The sequence below is a fragment of the Coregonus clupeaformis genome, chromosome 23, assembly GCF_020615455.1.
Source record: "Coregonus clupeaformis isolate EN_2021a chromosome 23, ASM2061545v1, whole genome shotgun sequence".
In the NCBI taxonomy this organism is placed as follows: domain Eukaryota; kingdom Metazoa; phylum Chordata; class Actinopteri; order Salmoniformes; family Salmonidae; genus Coregonus; species Coregonus clupeaformis.
Genome location: NC_059214.1, coordinates 37894684 through 37915050, shown reverse-complemented (window position 1 = coordinate 37915050; position 20367 = coordinate 37894684). Strand labels below are relative to the sequence as shown.

Sequence of the window (20367 nt, the reverse complement as noted above, 5' to 3'; positions counted from 1 at the left end):
CAAAATGATCACAAGAACGGTGAGCAAAAATCCCAGAACCACACGGGGGGACCTAGTGAATGACCTGCAGAGAACTGGGACCAAAGTAACAAAGCCTACCATCAGTAACACACTACGCCGCCAGGGACTCAAATCCTGCAGTGCAAGACGTGTCCCCCTGCTTAAGCCAGTACATGTCCAGGCCCGTCTGAAGTTTGCTAGAGTGCATTTGGATGATCCAGAAGAGGATTGGGAGAATGTCATATGGTCAGATGAAACCAAAATATAACTTTTTGGTAAAAACTCAACTCGTCGTGTTTGGAGGACAAAGAATGCTGAGTTGCATCCAAAGAACACCATACCTACTGTGAAGCATGGGGGTGGAAACATCATGCTTTGGGGCTGTTTTCCTGCAAAGGGACCAGGACGACTGATCCGTGTAAAGGAAAGAATGAATGGGGCCATGTATCGTGAGATTTTGAGTGAAAACCTCCTTCCATCAGCAAGGGCATTGAAGATGAAACGTGGCTGGGTCTTTCAGCATGACAATGATCCCAAACACACCGCCCGGGCAACGAAGGAGTGGCTTCTTAAGAAGCATTTCAAGGTCCTGGAGTGGCCTAGCCAGTCTCCAGATCTCAACCCCATAGGAAATCTTTGGAGGAGTTGAAAGTCCGTGTTGCCCAGCGACAGCCCCAAAACATCACTGCTCTAGAGGAGATCTGCATGGAGGAATGGGCCAAAATACCAGCAACAGTGTGTGAAAACCTTGTGAAGACTTACAGAAAACGTTTGACCTGTGTCATTGCCAACAAAGGGTATATAACAAAGTATTGAGAAACTTTTGTTATTGACCAAATACTTATTTTCCACCATAATTTGCAAATAAATTCATTAAAAATCCTACAATGTGATTTTCTGGATTTATTTTCCTCATTTTATCTGTCATATTTGAGGTGTACCTATGATGAAAATTACAGGCCTCTCTCATCTTTTTAAGTGGGAGAACTTGCACAATTGGTGGCTGACTAAATACTTTTTCCCCCCACTGTATGTCTGTATTTCCAATTTCTTTGTTGAAGTCTGGGTTCCTGCTCTTTAGGCCAAAGGCAGATGACCTCAGACCTTGTATATTCCAGGATGAGATAGTAAAAGCTTTGTGTTCCATAGTTTCTTGTGTTGTTTTTGTGTGGCATGGGGTGGGCAGAAGGGGCATTGGTCTGATATGGGGTCCTATATAGGGTGTGGCCAGGCTTTGCTTGGGGTGTTCTTAGCTAGTTGGGGTGTGGCTGGTGATGCTGTGGTCTGGGTGTAGGTCCTCTTGGCGTGGGTTCTCTAGGTGCAGGTCCTTCAGGAGGGGGTCTTGCAGGTCTGGGAGGGTGTCTCGTTGGTCTAGGCGGGGTGTCCGTTGCTCTGTTGCTCCTGTGTGAGGTGCTGGGGCTACGGTTGAGGGTGACGCCCTTCAGGGTCCTGGCAAAAGTTGGGATTGCTGCTTTGTAGAGGTGGACCTGGTCATAAAGGCTGTTCAAGTCCAGGGTGGAGTGGTTGGCCAGGTAGACATTCGGTTTTGAGGCACAGTCTCGCAAAATGCTTGCATTCACCCTCTGGATGGTGGCAGGGTGAAATTGTTTTCGTGGTAGAAAGGTGGAGATAACTACTTGTGCGTTGGGGAAAGTGGAAGAAGCTTTTTCAATCACTCCATTGAGTGCTGTGGACACCCTTTCCAGCTGGAACTTCAGGTAACTTGTGCCGGTCTAAATTATGTTGTGGCTGGGGGACCCTAGTCTATCCTCTGACAACAGCTCCAGGGCATGCCTAGTGTTTGGGCACCAGAGTTTAGCCACTTTGTGTTTGGGAAAAAGTTGAATATATTTGCATTTGGGTCAATTTGAGGCATCCTGTCTCTCCACAACATCCTCTCAACCTCATACACACACCAACCCTCACCAGGCAGACACACAGACAGGCAAGCTAGCTAAACGGTGTGCCTGTTAACATATGCTCCCGTCTCGACGGCAGACAGAGACGCTAACACATTGAAATGCATTAATAAATTACGCAGTCTTCTCCCTCTGTCTAATCTCCCGTCCAAGACGATCTCCCTCTTCTCTCAGCTTCTCTGCTAATATAGACAAGCAACAGCTTCAAAACTCACCCTTTGTCCTGAGAGATCAGCAAGTCTGTTTTAGAAGTTTTCTCCTCTCCCTCCCTTAATCCCATCCTCTCCTCCTCTCCCTCCCTTAATCCCATCCTCTCCTCCTCTCCCTCCCTTAATCCCATCCTCTCCTCCTTCCCTTCCCTTCATCCCATCCTCTCATCTTCCTCGCCCATCATCCCCTCCTCTCCTCCCTCTTTCCCCTCCATTCTCTCTTCTCTTAAGCTCCAGGAACATGTTAGAATTTAGAAGCTGGGATTTTCTTCAGCCTAACAAGTCCCCCTTGTGCAATTGTTTAGCTTCTATTCCACACTTCACAAAAATACTGTAACAACTGAATGAAGGCCTAGGACCCGTCTCAAATGGCAGCCTTTTCCCTATAGAGTGCATTACCCACTATAGGCTTTTGTCAACATTGGTGAACTATATGTATTCATGGGATAAGGTGCCATTTGGGACGTAGAATAACTAATACATGCCGGCTGAGAGCTTCCAGAGTACAGAGAGCAAGGTAGTGTTTCTGAGTGAAGGAGATGCCCCTAATCGTTACCTACAACTCTGTTCACTCTTCAGGAGGTGTGTATATATACACTACCGTTCAAAAGTTTGGGGTCACTTAGAAATGTCCTTGTTTTCGAAAGAAAAGCAATTTTTTTGTCCATTAAAATAACATCAAATTGATCAGAAATACAGTGTAGACATTGTTAATGTTGTAAATGGCAATTGTAGCTGGAAACGGCTGATTTTTTATGGAATATCTACATAGGCGTACAGAGGCCCATTATCAGCAACCATCAGTCCTGTGTTTCAATGGCACGTTGTGTTTGCTAATCCAAGTTTATCATTTTAAAAGGCTAATTGATTATTAGAAAACCCTTTTGCAATTATGTTAGCACAGCTGAAAACTGGTGCTGATTAAAGAAGTAATAAAACTGGCCTTGAGACTAGTTGAGTATCTGGAGCATTAGCAATCCTGGGTTCGATTACAGGCTCAAAATGGCTAGAAACAAATAACTTTCTTCTGAAAGTCGTCAGTCTATTCTTGTTCTGAGAAATGAAGGCTATTCCATGCGAGAAATTGCCAAGAAACTGAAGATCTCGCACAACGCTGTGTACTACTCCCTTCTCAGAACAGCGCAAACTGGCTCTAACCAGAATAGAAAGAGGAGTGGGAGGCCCCGGTGCACAACTGAGCAAGAGGACAAATACATTAGAGTGTCTAGTTTGAGAAACAGACGCCTTACAGGTCCTCAACTGGCAGCTTCATTAAATAGTACCCGCAAAACACCAGACTCAACGTCAACAGTGAAGAGGCGACTCCGGGATGCTGACCTTCTAGGCAAAGAAAAAGCCATAACTCAGACTGGCCAATAAAAAGAAAATATTAAGATGGGCAACAGAACACAGACACTGGACAGAGGAAGATTGGAAAAAAGTGTTATGGACAGACGAATCGAAGTTTGAGGTGTTCGGATCTCAAAGAAGAACATTTGTGAGACGCAGACCAAATGAAAATATGCTGGAGGAGTGCTTGATGCCACCTGTCAAGCATGGTGGAGGCAATGTGATGGTCTGGGGGTGCTTTGGTGGTGGCAAAGTGGGAGATTTGTACAGGGTAAAAGGGATCTTGAAGAAGGAAGGCTATCACTCCATTTTGCAACGCCATGCCATACCCTGTGGACGGCGCTTGATTGGAGCCAATTTCCTCCTACAACAGGACAATGACCCAAAGCACAGCTCCAAACTATGCAAGAACTATTTAGGGTAGAAGCAGTCAGCTGGTATTCTGTCTATAATGGAGTGGCCAGCACAGTCACCGGATCTCAACCCTATTGAGCTGTTGTGGGAACAGCTTGACCATATGGTACATAAGAAGTGCCCATCAAGCCAATCCAACTTGTGGGAGGTGCTTCAGGAAGCATGGGGTGACATCTCTTCAGATTACCTCAACAAATTGACAACTAGAATGCCAAAAGTCTGCAAGGCACAATTATTATTTCAATTAAAAATCATTATTTCTAGCCTTGTCAATGACTACATTTCCTATTAATTTAGCTGTATTTCCTATTCAAACTCATTTCATGTATGTTTTCATGGAAAACAAGGACATTTCTAAGTGACCCTGTTACGCTATGGTTCAACCCAGCACTCAGAGAAACAAACACGACTAAGGGAGTGGAGGAAACAAAAATTCTTTTAATAAAAGTTCAATTTGTCTTAGTCCAAAAAACAACTGAAGAAAAGGAACAGAGTGGGCTAGTCGGCTCCGGAGGAAGGAGAGGCTGAGGCAGGCAGGCAGGCACAAAGGCAGGCAGGCAGGGAGGTATGTCTGAACTGAAGACAAAACAAACGACAGGTTAAGGAGAGTAAAAAGCCAGGCTGAAGACTAAGATAATATAACTTTACTGGTGAGCCAAGTTACCGCTCTAGTAAGAACAACGATCTGGCGCCGGTGGAGAGCCATGCCCAGGAATTAGTAGTGCAGGTTGATGAGAGAATAGGATGCAGCTGCGTAGGCAGGAATCACTGGAAACAACCTGCAGCTGCACAGGAGAGGCAGATCCTGAGCACGCCCCCTGATCCACTCCAGACACACCCACATAAAGGGGACAAGCACACATACAGATACAACAGACAAAGAGGGGACAAAACAAGGAGGAAGGGAAACAGAAAAGGGAGAGACAAGCTGCCCACATAACAGTACCCCCCCCTCAATGGTCGCCACCTGGCGACCCACCAGGCCTGTCAGGGTTGTCGTGATGGAAGTCCGTGATCAGCTGAGGATCCAACACAAAACGCTTAGGGACCCAAGACCTCTCCTCTGGTCCATAACCTTCCCAATCGACTAGGTATTGGAGACCCCTACCCCGCCTCCGAGAGTCCAGGAGCCTACTGACGGTGTAGGCCGGATGGTCATCAATGAGGCGAACAGGTGGAGGTGGATCAGCCGAGGACACAAAAGGCTGGAGGACACAGGTTTCAGTTGGGAGACGTGGAAAGTAGGGTGTATCTTCATGGCTGAAGGCAACTTCAAACGAACCGCAGCGGGGTTAATGATGGACTCCACCACAAACGGACCCAGGTACCGAGGAGACAGCTTGCGTGATTTGGTACGAAGAGGTACGTTCTTTGATGACAGCCAAACCTCTTGACCAGGATGAAACACAGGTGCGGGAGTCCTGCTCCTATCCGCTGTCGTCTTGTTCCCGTCGGTGGTCCGAAGCAATGCTTCCCGAGCGTCGCTCCACACTCTCTGGCAGCGGCGGAGGTTCTCCTGAACCGAAGGAACAGCCAATTCCTTCTCCTGAGCAGGAAACAGAGGGGGTTGATAACCCATGGTAACCTCGAAGGGTGAAAGACCGGTGGCAGAGGTGGTGAGGGAGTTGTGGGCGTACTCTATCCAAGGCAGATGTTTGGCCCAGGATGATGGATGTTGAGCAGCCACACAACGAAGGGTTGCTTCGAGGTTTTGATTGGCTCTTTCTGTTTGACCGTTGGTCTGGGGATGAAACCCTGAGGACAGACTAACGGAAGCACCCAAAGCAGAACAGAAAACCTTCCAAACACGGGAAGTAAACTGTGGGCCTCTATCAGATACGATGTCCACAGGTATTCCATGGGGACGGAATACATGTTGGACTAGGAGGTCCGCTGTCTCACTGGCAGACGGTAATTTTGGTAATGCTATATAGTGGACAGATTTAGAGAATCTCTCCACAATGGTAAGTATAGTATCATTACCTTCAGACTTGGGTAGGCCGGTGACAAAATCCATGGCAATGTGGGACCAGGGACGGCTGGGAACTGGGAGGGGTAGCAGCCCCGAAGGGGACTGATGGGAGGCTTTGCCCGAGCACAGGTTGAACAGGCTGCCACAAAAGCCCGAACGTCAGTTTCCATTGAAGGCCACCAAAAATGTCTCCTAAGCAGCGTCAACGTGCGTCTCATCCCAGGGTGACCAGCAAAACGGGAGGTGTGAATCCACTGCAACACCTGAGACCGGACCGTCTCGGGAACAAAGAGTAGGTTGGGAGGTCCATCACCCGGTCCCGGGTCCGTGGCAAGTGCAGTCTTCACAAGAGACTCGATCTCCCACTGTACTGCCGCCACGACGCATGAGGAAGGCAGGACTGCCTCAGGCTCGCTGGTCTCCGAAGGGTCAGCAAACTGGCGGGACAAAGCATCTGGTTTAACATTTCTTGACCCCGGTCTGTATGTAAGAATAAAGTTAAATCTACTAAAAAACAGGGCCCACCTGGCTTGGCGTGAGTTGAGTCTCTTAGTGGCTTGGATGTAAGCCAAGTTTTTGTGGTCTGTCCAGACCACAAACGGCAGTTCAGCTCCATCCAGCCAGTGCCGCCATTCTTCCAGTGCTAGCTTGACCGCCAGCAGTTCCCGGTTTCCAACGTTGTAATTCCGTTCTGTGGGTGACAATTTCTTGGAGAAAAAAGCACAGGGGTGAAGCTTTTGGTCAGTGGGGGAGCGCTGGGAGAGGACTGCTCTCACACCTGAGTCCGACGCGTCCACCTCCACAACAAACTGCAGAGAGGTATTGGGGTGTATCAACACGGGGAGGTGGAAAACAGTTCCTTCAAAACCCCCTACCGCCTGCTCCGCCTCAGGGGACCACAGAAAAGGGACTTTTTGGGGGATGTGAGTCTAGTAAGGGGGTGCCACCACTTTACTAAAACCCTTAATGAATCTACGGTAGAAGTTAGCAAAGCCCAAAAATCGTTGAAGTTGCTTACGGGTGGTGGGTGTGGGCCATTCCATCACTGCCCGGATCTTCTCGGGGTCCGCCTTCACCTGCCCGCTCTCAATTATGAAACCAAGGAACGATGTAGACTGTTTGTGGAACTCACACTTTTCTGCTTTGACGTACAGCTTGTTCTCCAAGAGCCGTTGAAGGACTTGACGGACGTGTGACTCATGCTCCTCGGGTGACTTGGAAAAAACAAGAATATCATCCAGGTATACAAAGACAAAACGGTTCAAAAAATCCCTAAGAACATCGTTCACCATGGCTTGGAAAACAGCAGGGGCGTTTGAGAGCCCAAAGGGCATGACCAAATACTCAAAATGTCCCAGTGGAGTGTTGAAAGCGGTTTTCCACTCATCTCCCTTTCGGATTCGGACAAGGTGATAAGCGTTCCTGAGGTCGAGCTTGGAAAAAACTGTGGCGCCATGCAGAGGTTCAAAAGCTGAGTTGATGAGTGGAAGGGGATACTTGTTTTTAACAGTTATGTTGTTTAAACCCCTGAAATCGATACAGGGGCGTAACGACTTGTCTTTCTTTTCCACGAAAAAGAACCCTGCACCCAAAGGAGACGACGAGGACGGATTATGCCCGAGGCCAGAGAATCCCAATATACTGCTCCATTGCCTCTCTTTCCGGTCGGGACAGATTGTATAAGCGACTAGAGGGCAAGGGAGCACCAGGAAGCAGTTCAATAGGGCAATCATAAGGCCTATGTGGTGGTAGAGACAGAGCCTTGTCCTTACTGAAAACCTCCGCTAAGTCATGGTATTCTTTGGGGACAGATGACAGATCGAGAGGAGCTGAGGGATGAGTTGGGTTACACTTAGTGGGGGGAACCGCTGATCTAAGGCACTCTGAATGGCAGTTAGTGCTCCAACTGAGAATGGTGTGACGTGTCCAATCAATTTGTGGGTTGTGAAGAGCCAACCAGGGGAAGCCAAGGATTAGGGGAGGTAGCTGAGCCAGACATAACTCTTAACTGAATGCTTTCACAATGATTGCCAGAAATCACTAGGGAAACGGGGGGAGGTTTGATGAGTTATCTCCGCAAGGAGGCGCCCATCAAGGGCTGTGACCCGAATGGGGGTAGGTAGTGGCTCCATGGGGATACGAGCTTGTGTAACGAACTGGTGGCTAATAAAGTTGTCTTCTGCACCTGAGTCTAGAGAGCTGAGAGTGGCAGGGAATGACTCTGGAAACGTAAGGTTACAGGTACTTGTAATCGGGGAATGACGGGTTCCGGATCTAACTCTGGGCTCGCAAGTAGACCCACCGTTACGAGCGAGCCTTGTCTTTTGGGTCGCTTAGGGCATGTAGCCAGAATGTGTGTGGCGTCTCCACAGTACAGGCACTCACCTGCCTGGAGGCGCCGTTGCCGCTCTGCTGGAGGTAGTTGAGCTCGACCCACTTGCATTGGTTCCTCCTCTGTGCTCGGGATGGGATCAGGAACAAGAAGCTGCCGGCTCCGGGAGGCGAGACTCGAGTGGTTGAAGGCTGGGGAACTCGTCCTCCTAGATGTGGCCGACCGCCTCTCTCCCGACGCCTCTCCCGCAACCGGTTGTCTAGCTTAATGGACAGGGAAACGAGAGAATGTAAATCATGTGGCTCATCACGAGCAGCCAGTTCATCCTTAATGGCTTCATTCAAACCGTTTAGAAATGCTCCTTGAAGTGCCACATTGTTCCACTTGGAGTCCGCTGCCAACGTCCAGAACTCAATAGAGTACTCTGCCACACTGTTAGAACCCTGCCTCAAATTAAAAAGTATCTTGGAGGAATTACCCACATGGTCAGGATGGTCAAAAACAGTCTTCAATTTAGCAGAAAAATCAGCAAAAGTCAATCCAGTCAAAGTTTGATCTGAGCACACAGCCTCAGCCCAAACCAGAGCTCTCCCTCTTAACAGCCCCAGAACATAATGTACCTTAGAGGAATCAGTAGAAAACGACAGTGGTCTCTGCCGAAAAATCAAGTCACACTGAAGCAAAAATCCCCGGCACTTGTCCAATTCTCCATTGAACGGTTCAGGCGACGTGACAGGGGGTTCCCGACGGAACGAAGCCTGCATAATGTCAGAGGAAACAACTTGGGGTGCATCAAACTGGGGGTCAGAGAGAGATGTAGAACTGATAACAGACAATTTAGAGACTTGTGTAGTTAACTGAGTCACCTGGTTCAGCAGTTGATGATTATCTTCCACAAGAGTCCGAATCAATTGGTCATGCTGTCCTAGCAACGTTCCCTGAGCCTGGATAGCTTGTTGGAAGCTGTCTTCATTTGCCCCGTGCTGTTTCTCTGTTGGGTCCATGGCCAGATCGTTCTGTTACGCTATGGTTCAACCCAGCACTCAGAGAAACAAACACGACTAAGGGAGTGGAGGAAACAAAAATTATTTTAATAAAAGTTCAATTTGTCTTAGTCCAAAAAACAACTGAAGAAAAGGAACAGAGTGGGCTAGTCGGCTCCGGAGGAAGGAGAGGCTGAGGCAGGCAGGCAGGGAGGTATGTCTGAACTGAAGACAAAACAAACGACAGGTTAAGGAGAGTAAAAAGCCAGGCTGAAGACTAAGATAATATAACTTTACTGGTGAGCCAAGTTACCGCTCTAGTAAGAACAACGATCTGGCGCCGGTGGAGAGCCATGCCCAGGAATTAGTAGTGCAGGTTGATGAGAGAATAGGATGCAGCTGCGTAGGCAGGAATCACTGGAAACAACCCGCAGCTGCACAGGAGAGGCAGATCCTGAGCACGCCCCCTGATCCACTCCAGACACACCCACATAAAGGGGACAAACACACATACAGATACAACAGACAAAGAGGGGACAAAACAAGGAGGAAGGGAAACAGAAAAGGGAGAGACAAGCTGCCCACATAACAGACCCCAAACTTTTGAAAGGTAGTGTGTGTATGTATGTATGTATGTGTGTATATATATATATATATATATAGATACGTTTGGACACATCTACTCATTCAAGGGCTTTTCTTTATTTTTACTATTTTCTACAGAATAAAGGGAATACATCAAAACTATTAAATAACACATATGGAATCATGTAGTAACCAAAAAAGTGTTAAACAAATCAAAATATACTTTATATTTTAGATTCTTCAAATAGCCACCCTTTGTCTTGATGACAGCTTTGCACACTCTTAACATTCTCTCAACCAGCTTCACCTGGAATGCTTTTCCAACAGTCTTGAAGGAGTTCCCACATATGCTGAGCACTTGTTGGCTGCTTTTCCTTCACTCTGCTGTCTGACTCATCCCAAACCATCTCAATTTGGTTAACGTAGGGGGATTGTGGAGGCCAGGTCATCTGATGCAGCACTCCATCACTCTTCTTCTTGGTAAAATAGCACTTACACAGCCTGGAGGTGTGTTGGGTCATTGTCCTGTTAAAAAACAAATGATAGTCCCACTAAGCCCAAACCAGATGGGACGGCATATCGGGATGGCGTATCGCTGCAGAATGCTGTGGTAGCCATGCTGGTTAAGTGTGCCTTTAATTCTAAATAAATCACAGACAGTGTCACCAGCAAAGCACCCCCACACTATAACAACTCCTCCTCCAAGCTTTACGGTGGGAACTACACACATTTCCACCGGTCTACTGTCCATTGCTCGTGTTTCTTGGCCCAAGCAGGTCTCTTCTTCTTATTGGTGTCCTTTTAGTAGTGGTTTCTTTGCAGCAATTCGACCATGAAGGCCTGATTCACACAGTCCCCTCTGAACAGTTGATGTTGAGATGTGTCTGTGACTTGAACTCTGTGAAGCATTTATTTGGGCCCCACCTTGTCACAACACAACTGATTTGCTCAAACTCATTGAGAAGGAAATAAATTCCACAAATGAATTTTTAATAAGGTACACCTGTTAATTGAAATGCATTCCAGGTGACTACCTCATGAAGCTGGTTGAGAGAATGCCAAGAGTGTGCAAAGCTGTCATCAAGACAAAGGGTGGCAAATATATTTTGATTTGTTTAACACTTTTTTGGTTATTACATGATTCCATATGTGTTATTTCATAGTTTTGATGTCTTCACTATTATTCTACAATGTAAAAAATAAAGAAAAATCCTTTAATGAGTAGGTGTGTCCAAACTTTTGACTGGTAGTGTGTGTGTGTATATATATATATATATATATATATATATATATATATATATATATATATATACTGCTCAAAAAAATAAAGGGAACACTTAAACAACACATCCTAGATCTGAATGAATGAAATAATCTTATTAAATACTTTTTTCTTTACATAGTTGAATGTGCTGACAACAAAATCACACAAAAAGTATCAATGGAAATCAAATGTACAGTGGGGAAAAAAAGTATTTAGTCAGCCACCAATTGTGCAACTTCTCCCACTTAAAAAGATGAGAGAGGCCTGTAATTTTCATCATAGGTACACGTCAACTATGACAGACAAAATGAGGGAAAAAAATCCAGAAAATCACATTGTAGGATTTTTTATGAATTTATTTGCAAATTATGGTGGAAAATAAGTATTTGGTCAATAACAAAAGTTTCTCAATACTTTGTTATATACCCTCTGTTGGCAATGACACAGGTCAAACGTTTTCTGTAAGTCTTCACAAGGTTTTCACACACTGTTGCTGGTATTTTGGCCCATTCCTCCATGCAGATCTCCTCTAGAGCAGTGATGTTTTGGGGCTGTCGCTGGGCAACACGGACTTTCAACTCCCTCCAAAGATTTTCTATGGGGTTGAGATCTGGAGACTGGCTAGGCCACTCCAGGACCTTGAAATGCTTCTTACGAAGCCACTCCTTCGTTGCCCGGGCGGTGTGTTTGGGATCATTGTCATGCTGAAAGACCCAGCCACGTTTAATCTTCAATGCCCTTGCTGATGGAAGGAGGTTTTCACTCAAAATCACATGATACATGGCCCCATTCATTCTTTCCTTTACACGGATCAGTCGTCCTGGTCCCTTTGCAGAAAAACAGCCCCAAAGCATGATGTTTCCACCCCCATGCTTCACAGTAGGTATGGTGTTCTTTGGATGCAACTCAGCATTCTTTGTCCTCCAAACACGACAAGTTCTATTTTGGTTTCATCTGACCATATGAAATATGACATTCTCCCAATCCTCTTCTGGATCATCCAAATGCACTCTAGCAAACTTCAGACGGGCCTGGACATGTACTGGCTTAAGCAGGGGGACACGTCTGGCACTGCAGGATTTGAGTCCCTGGCGGCGTAGTGTGTTACTGATGGTAGGCTTTGTTACTTTGGTCCCAGCTCTCTGCAGGTCATTCACTAGGTCCCCCCGTGTGGTTCTGGGATTTTTGCTCACCGTTCTTGTGATCATTTTGACCCCACGGGGTGAGATCTTGCGTGGAGCCCCAGATCGAGGGAGATTATCAGTGGTCTTGTATGTCTTCCATTTCCTAATAATTGCTCCCACAATTGATTTATTCAAACCAAGCTGCTTACCTATTGCAGATGCAGTCTTCCCAGCCTGGTGCAGGTCTACAATTTTGTTTCTGGTGTCCTTTGACAGCTCTTTGGTCTTGGCCATAGTGGAGTTTGGAGTGTGACTGTTTGAGGTTGTGGACAGGTGTCTTTTATACTGATAACAAGTTCATACAGGTGCCATTAATACAGGTAACGAGTGGAGGACAGAGGAGCCTCTTAAAGAAGAAGTTACAGGTCTGTGAGAGCCAGAAATCTTGCTTGTTGGTAGGTGACCAAATACTTATTTTCCACCATAATTTGCAAATAAATTCATTAAAAATCCTACAATGTGATTTTCTGGATTTTTCTTCTAAATTTGTCTGTCATAGTTGACGTGTACCTATGATGAAAATTACAGGCCTCTCTCATCTTTTTAAGTGGGAGAACATGCACAATTGGTGGCTGACTAAATACTTTTTTCCCCCACTGTATCAACCCATGGAGGTCTGGATTTGGAGTCACCCTCAAAATTAAAGTGGAAAATCACACTACAGGCTGATCCAACTTTGATGTAATGTCCTTAAAACAAGTCAAAATGAGGCTCAGTAGTGTGTGTGGCCTCCACGTGCCTGTATGACCTCCCTACAACGCCTGGGCATGCTCCTGATGAGGTGGCGGATGGTCTCCTGAGGGATCTCCTCCCAGACCTGGACTAAAGCATCTGCCAACTCCTGGACAGTCTGTGGTGCAACGTGGCGTTGGTGGATGGAGCGAGACATGATGTCCCAGATGTGCTCAATTGGATTCAGGTCTGGGGAACGGGCGGGCCAGTCCATAGCATCAATGCCTTCCTCTTGCAGGAACTGCTGACACACTCCAGCCACATGAGGTCTAGCATTGTCTTGCATTAGGAGGAACCCAGGGCCAGCATATGGCACCAGCATATGGTCTCACAAGGGGTCTGAGGATCTCATCTCGGTACCTAATGGCAGTCAGGCTACCTCTGGCGAGCACATGGAGGGCTGTGCGGCCCCCCAAAGAAATGCCACCCCACACCACGACTGACCCACCACCAAACCGGTCACGCTGGAGGATGTTGCAGGCAGCAGAACGTTCTCCACGGTGTCAGGGTTGAGTGTAGAGGTAACGTAGAATCACACGCAGGACACACAGAGGTTCGAACAGATGTCTTTAGTGAAGTCCAAGGAACAAGCCAACCACGGCAACAGGCCACGCACAATGGTAAGTACAAAATAAATGCGCACAAAGTGCGGGACTCTCTCTAACAAAACTATATAGAGAGAACAGAACAACGAACTAACACAACACGTGACATCGAACAATTACACACAACACCTGCCCAAACTCAAGAGAACTAAATAGGACGCATAATGAACACTAACAAGGAACAGGTGTAACAAAACAGACAAAACCAATCAAACATAGAACGGTGGCAGCTAGTACTCCGGAGACGACGACCGCCGAAGCCTGCCCGAACAAGGAGAAGGAGCAGCCTCGGCCGAAACCGTGACAGTACCCCCCTTGGAGCCGCGCGCCGACCCCGGCCTCGGGGACGACCAGGAAGACGCGGAGCAGGGCGCGTGGGATGACCACGATGGAACTCGGTCAGAAGAGACGGGTCTAGGATGTCCCTCCTCGGCACCCAGCACCGCTCTTCCGGGCCGTACCCCTCCCACTCCACGAGATATTGGAGACCCCCCATCCGGCGTCTCGAATCTAGGATGGACCGAACAGTGTACGCCGGAGCCCCCTCGATGTCCAACGGGGGCGGAGGAGTCTCTTCTATCTCATAGTCCTGGAGTGGACCAGCTACCACCGGCCTGAGGAGAGACACATGGAACAAGGGGTTAATATTCTTGTAATCAATGGGCAGTTGTAACCTGTAACACACCTCGTTCAATCTCCTCAGGACTTTAAAAGGCCCCACAAACCGCCGACCCAGCTTCCGGCAGGGCAGGCGGAGGGGCAGGTTTCTGGTCGAGAGCCAGACTCGATCTCCAGGTGCGTACACTGGCCCCTCACTGCGGTGGAGATCGGCGCTCGTCTTATGTCGAAGGATGGCTCGCTGCAGATGGATGTGTGCAGCATTCCACGTCTCCTCCGAGCGCCGCACCCACTCATCCACCGCAGGGGCCTCGATCTGGCTCTCATGCCAAGATGCCAGAACCGGCTGGTACCCTAACACACACTGGAAAGGGGTTAGTTTAGTGGAGGAGTGGCGGAGAGAGTTCTGTGCCATCTCGGCCCAGGGAACATATCTCGCCCACTCCTCCGGCCGGCCCTGGCAATACGACCTCAGAAACCTACCCACATCCTGGTTGACACGTTCGACCTGCCCATTACTCTCCGGGTGGTAACCCGAGGTAAGGCTCACCGAAACCCCCAACCGTTCCATAAACGCTCTCCAGACTCTGGAAGTAAACTGGGGGCCTCGATCAGACACTATATCCTCGGGTACCCCGTAATGCCGGAAGACGTGGGTAAATAGAGCCTCAGCGGTCTGTAGGGCAGTAGGAAGACCCGGCATGGGAAGGAGACGACAGGCCTTCGAGAACCGATCCACAACGACCAGGATGGTGGTATTCCCCTGGGAGGGGGGAAGGTCTGTAACAAAATCCACCGAGAGGTGAGACCAGGGTCGTTGTGGAACGGGCAGGGGTTGTAACTTACCCCTGGGCAAGTGTCTGGGCGCCTTACACTGGGCACACACCGAGTAGGAGGAGACATAAATCCTCACATCCCTGGCTAACGTTGGCCACCAGTACTTTGTGCTAAGGCAGTGCACTGTCCGGCCAATACCTGGATGCCCAGAGGAGGGTGACGTGTGAGCCCAATAAATGAGTCGATCCCGGACCTCGAGCGGGACGTACGTCCGACCCACCGGACACTGTGGAGGGCTAGGGTCGGTGCGTAACGCCCGCTCGATCTCCGTATCGACCTCCCATACCACCGGTGCAACCAGATAAGACTTAGGTAGTATGGGAGTGGGCTCAACGGACCTCTCCTCCGTGTCATACCGCCGAGACAGGGCATCTGCCTTCCCGTTCTGGGACCCAGGGATGTAAGTGATCTTAAACACGAACCGGGCTAGAAACATAGTCCACCGAGCCTGGCGAGGATTCAGTCTCCTAGCTGCCCGAATGTATTCCAGGTTACGGTGGTCAGTCAAAATGAGAAAAGGGTGTTGAGCCCCCTCAAGCCAATGCCTCCACACCTTTAGGGCTTGTACCACGGCTAACAACTTGTGTGGGTTGTAGACTCCGTCTCATGCTACCACTAGAGTGAAAGCACCGCCAGCATTCAAAAGTGACCAAAGCATCAGCCAGGAAGCATAGGAACTGAGAAGTGGTCTGTGGTCACCACCTGCAGAACCACTTCTTTATTGGGGGTGTCTTGCTAATTGCCTATAATTTCCACCTGTTGTCTATTCCATTTGCACAACAGCATGTGAAATTTATTGTCAATCAGTGTTGCTTCCTAAGTGGACAGTTTGATTTCACAGAAGTGTGATTGACTTGGAGTTACATTGTGTTGTTTAAGTGTTCCCTTTATTTTTTTGAGCAGTGTATATATACACATAGGTGTATCTGACACCTTGTACAGCACAAAGCACAAATCGAAAAAGGTTCTGTGTTCAGGAGACTGAGATTGAGTGTGTATGTGCGATAGCATAGGATTGTTGATGTTCCACTTTGTTATTGTGATATTATTCTCTGCTCTGTCGTATGCAGCTGACCCCTCAGGGCCGGGGTGGGAGAAGATGGGGTAGGAAGGAAGCCGTGGTTTCCATGACAACCACTGTCTTTTCCGAGGATTTGAATTACTAGAACGAGGGTAAAAAGACCCTCATAACACAACAAATGTGTTAATTATATTTCTATGCATGTATATTATTACCTTATTACGCCCCCCTTCTCTCTCTCTCTCTCTCTCTCTCTTTCTCTCAAAGCTTCAATAAGCAGATAGTGATTGTGTGTGTTCCCCTCGGTATTCCCCCTTTCTCTACATTAGCATGCAAACGCACAGCGTAGCGCAGCATATTCAGGGCTGATTAGATAGCTAGCCTGCTTCAAGTATGAATTATCCCCTGTGGACTATCATGCAGGGAGATGGAGGAGTGTGTGTGGTGTGTGTGTTTGTCCAACAGCACCGCACCACGACACATAGCGCTAATGCTAACATAAAGTTGAGTGTGTTTAATGTCCAGGAGAATGTGTGTGTGTGTGTGTGCGCCATCCTCCCCTCCGCTGCCCCGTCTCCTGTCCTGTCAGAAAAGCCACCTCGACTCAACCCAAATGGCACCCTATTTCCTATATAGTGGACTACTTTTGAACAGAATCTAAAGTGCTCTGGTCAAAAGTAGTGCACTATATCTGGAATAGGGTGCCATTTGGGACATAACCCTTCTCTCTCCCTCCTGTATACTCAGTCACAGGTAGCAGGCTGTCAACATCACTCCATATCAAACAGACTGATGAGACAGTGCAGTGTGGTCTTACTCTTTCCTCTTTCACTTTCGCTTTCTCTCTCTCTCTCTCTCTCTCTCTCTCTCTCTCTCTCTCTCTCTCTCTCTCTCTCTCTCTCTCTCTCTCTCTCTCTCTCTCTCTGTATCTCTCTCTCTCTCTCTTTCTGTCTGTCTCTCTTCCTCGCTCTCTTTTTGATGCAGTCACTACAAAGACTGAGCAGCCGTAACTTTGAATAACCATCCGATGACACCAAGACTGGTTGAGCCTCACGTGAGAGTTGTTTTTGTTTTCTGCCCACTACCAAAGACCGATAGGAGTGAATATTTAAAATATTTGTATTGGTAAGGTGAGTTGCAGTCAGGCTCTCGTGATAAGGTAGCCCTGCCTTTGACTTCAAAATCAGTGTCATCCTCAGCCCAAGAGGGAATATCCTCTTGGCCAAGTTGTGAAGATGTTGGCATCCCGAGCGGGAGACCGAGGTTCAGATCCCACCCGTGACATGTAAAACATGGTTGATCCGGGGGTTTGTGATATTTTCTACCTCTAGATGGCAGCCTTGTCACAAAACCTGTTTGATTTGAAGCACTAGTCCTGATGCTCCATTTCCTCTCGGTTGTTGAGTGTAGCAAATAAGTGTGATTGAATTTCCAACCAAAGCAATACATTTCTTACTCACAGGTAATCCCACGCAAGTCTTTTTATCAATAGCTTTCTGTAGACATCCTTTCACAGCATTAGAATCTGCAGTGTCAGGAAAAGGTATTATAATGCTGATATAAGGATTTAACACACCAAAACATATATGATTGCAGAAGAAAAGTTTGCACTGCTTTTTTTCCGGTAATGCCTCTGCTTTAGGTTACACTAAACAAGTTTGATACCTTTCCATCCATTCCATCCTACCACCCACAATGTAGGGTGAAGTTGCCCCGAGGCACTGATCTTGGGTCAGTTTAGCATTTCTCCCACTAATGGTTAAGATTAGGGTTGGGGGAGGGGAAGCTGAGCCTAGGTCTCCACCTAGGAGGAACCTTCACCCCAGAGCACACGTCACCACTGAGCTCGACAGGTTAAAATACCAAAATGGTCTGTCTGTCTGTATCTTCTCTGTGATAGGCTCCTATGTTCTCCTGGCCTCGCCTCCGTGATGCCGACCCTGTCCTGCGCTGTGAGATGGCTTCCACAGGAGAGGTAGGTGATGCGCGCGCACACACACACACACACACACAAACAAACAACCATGTATAAACACACACACATTACACAGACACACAGATTACACATGTACGCACACACAGACGTGCGCACACATGCATGTACGTACATGCACACACACATACACAGATATATACACTTAACAGGTGTCTGTCTGTCTCCTTGCAGGTGGCTTGTTTTGGACCAAACATCTATTCTGCCTTCCTCAAGGCTATGCTATCCACTGGCTTCAAGCTGCCTACGAAAGGCATCCTCATCGGGATCCAGGTGTGTGTGTGTGTGTGTGTGTGTGTGTGTGTGTGTGTGTGTGTGTGGGTTCAAAAGAGTACACATCAAGGTTAAGAAGCCTCAGTCCACTGATACTTCAATTTTTCAAATACAAATGGTTTAATCCATTAAAAAAAAGTGCTTTGCTCTGTAAAGAGCCGTTTTCAAGTACATGTCAGATACTAAAACAGAGTAGACGAAAGCGGTTAAAAAGATGTGCGTCCCAAATGACACCCTATTCCTTATATAGTGCATTACTTTTGACCAGACACCTATGTTCCTTGTCAAAATAAGTGCACCATATATGAAATAGGGTGCCATGTGGGACGCAGTTTAAAATGTTTGCTGTTTCTCATTGTGTGTCAGAAACAGCCATGCGTGTGCAGCTAGTGAGATGAATGTAGTGTTCATGTGTAATATGTAGCCAGCGCTCCTCAACGAGCCAGTCAGTGGGGTTATAGATGAGTGCCACACACACACACGCATACAGACATACACACACATACATACACAGTGGGGATATGAATGAGTGCCTCAGGCCTGCTCCCAGCTAGCCACACTAAAGCTGAATAGCAGGATCTGTAAAAGGCTGATGCATTCATATCATAAATGATCATCGATCCAAGGACTGGTCTGCCATGGCTGTGACAGCACTTCTGAATGAAAGTTAAGTGTGTGTTTGTGTATGTCTGTGCCTGTGTGTACATTAGATACTTACATAGAGGTCTTGAATTGAGAGAGGAAGGCCTTGTTTATGAAGTCTTCTCTTTGTGTCTATGTTTTCATCGGGTAGAGGGAGATAAACAGGGTATTATAATCTCTCTGAGTCCCCACATCCTCCCTCTCTCTGTTCCTTCGCCCTCTCTCTCGCCCCCTCTACATCTTCCCTTTCTCACTCTTCCCCTCTCTCTCTTCCCCTCTCTCTCTTCCCCTCTCTCTTCCTCCTCCACTCTTCCCCTCTCCCCCTGTCCTCTCTCTCTTCCTCCCTGTCTCCTCCCTCTCTCTGGTGACACTCTCTTCTTCTCTCCATCTCTTTCTCCCTCCTTTCCTTTCACTCTCTCCTTCTCTTTTCCCTCCCTCTCTTCCTCTTCCCTTCTCTTCCCCTCTCCTCTCACTCGTTCTCCCTGTCTCCTACCTCTCTCTGGTGACAGACTGTCTGTGTGTGTGGAAGTCCTTTGAGGGCCAGATGAGAGTTGACAGTGGTTATTTCTCATTATGGCATCCAGCGCCACATGTCAAAAGTGCTCAGTGCAGGTCTGATGGGAGAATATGTCTAGCATTATGAAGGCCTACTACCCACCAGGAGAATATGTCTAGCATTATGAAGGCCTACTACCAACCAGGAGAATATGTCTAGCATTATGAAGGCCTACTACCCACCAGGAGAATATGCCTAGCATTATGAAGGCCTACTACCCACCAGGAGAATATGTCTAGCATTATGAAGGCCTACTACCCACCAGGAGAATATGTCTAGCATTATGAAGGCCCAGTACCTAGTAATGGGGGAAGAAAATTGATACAGTTACATATCGGGATATTATTTTTGACGATATATCGTATAGTTCTGACTATCGCAATATTATTATTGCGCTAGTTGGCCGTACCTGCACCAAAACAGTATTTTCCTCATAGTTTGTTCTCCATCTTCTTTTTAAATAGGGAGCCAATTTGTTTTCAGTACTTTTATTTCCGTGACTGATTAAATTTTTTCCCATGGCTCTCTCTTGTCCCCCTGCAGCAGACATGGTGAGCAATATGTTTGGAACAGCGAATATGTATAGCATTATGAAGCCCTTGGTGCAGCTTAAAGATCTGACAATACCAATGTCATGTCCCATCCTTCTATCCTCCTCTCCTCCACCTCGCCACTATGGAACTTACTGGTGTCCAAATTACCACTGGGGCTGCACTGGCTTCTCTTCACCCACCCGGAGAGCAGGGTTTCCATTAGGAAACGTTTACTGACACCGGCCATATTAAACGGGTGTTGAGTGTTTGTATATTCGTCAGTTATTCTGCGCTCTGGCACACTCAGACGAGAATGCTCTGAAATCGGAGTAGATAGCCAGAGCG

At 47.5% G+C, this 20367-nt stretch overlaps 1 protein-coding gene across 1 annotated transcript in view; it reads left to right on the top strand.

Annotated features, from left to right (window-relative positions):
* Positions 1 to 20367, top strand: part of cps1 (carbamoyl-phosphate synthase 1, mitochondrial) — a 132269-nt gene that overhangs the window by 96472 nt on the left and 15430 nt on the right. Inside the window, exons 33-34 of the mRNA XM_041844701.2 lie at positions 17926 to 18000; positions 18193 to 18291. Coding sequence (XP_041700635.1) covers positions 17926 to 18000; positions 18193 to 18291 — 174 coding nt within the window. The remainder of the gene's footprint in view (positions 1 to 17925; positions 18001 to 18192; positions 18292 to 20367) is intronic.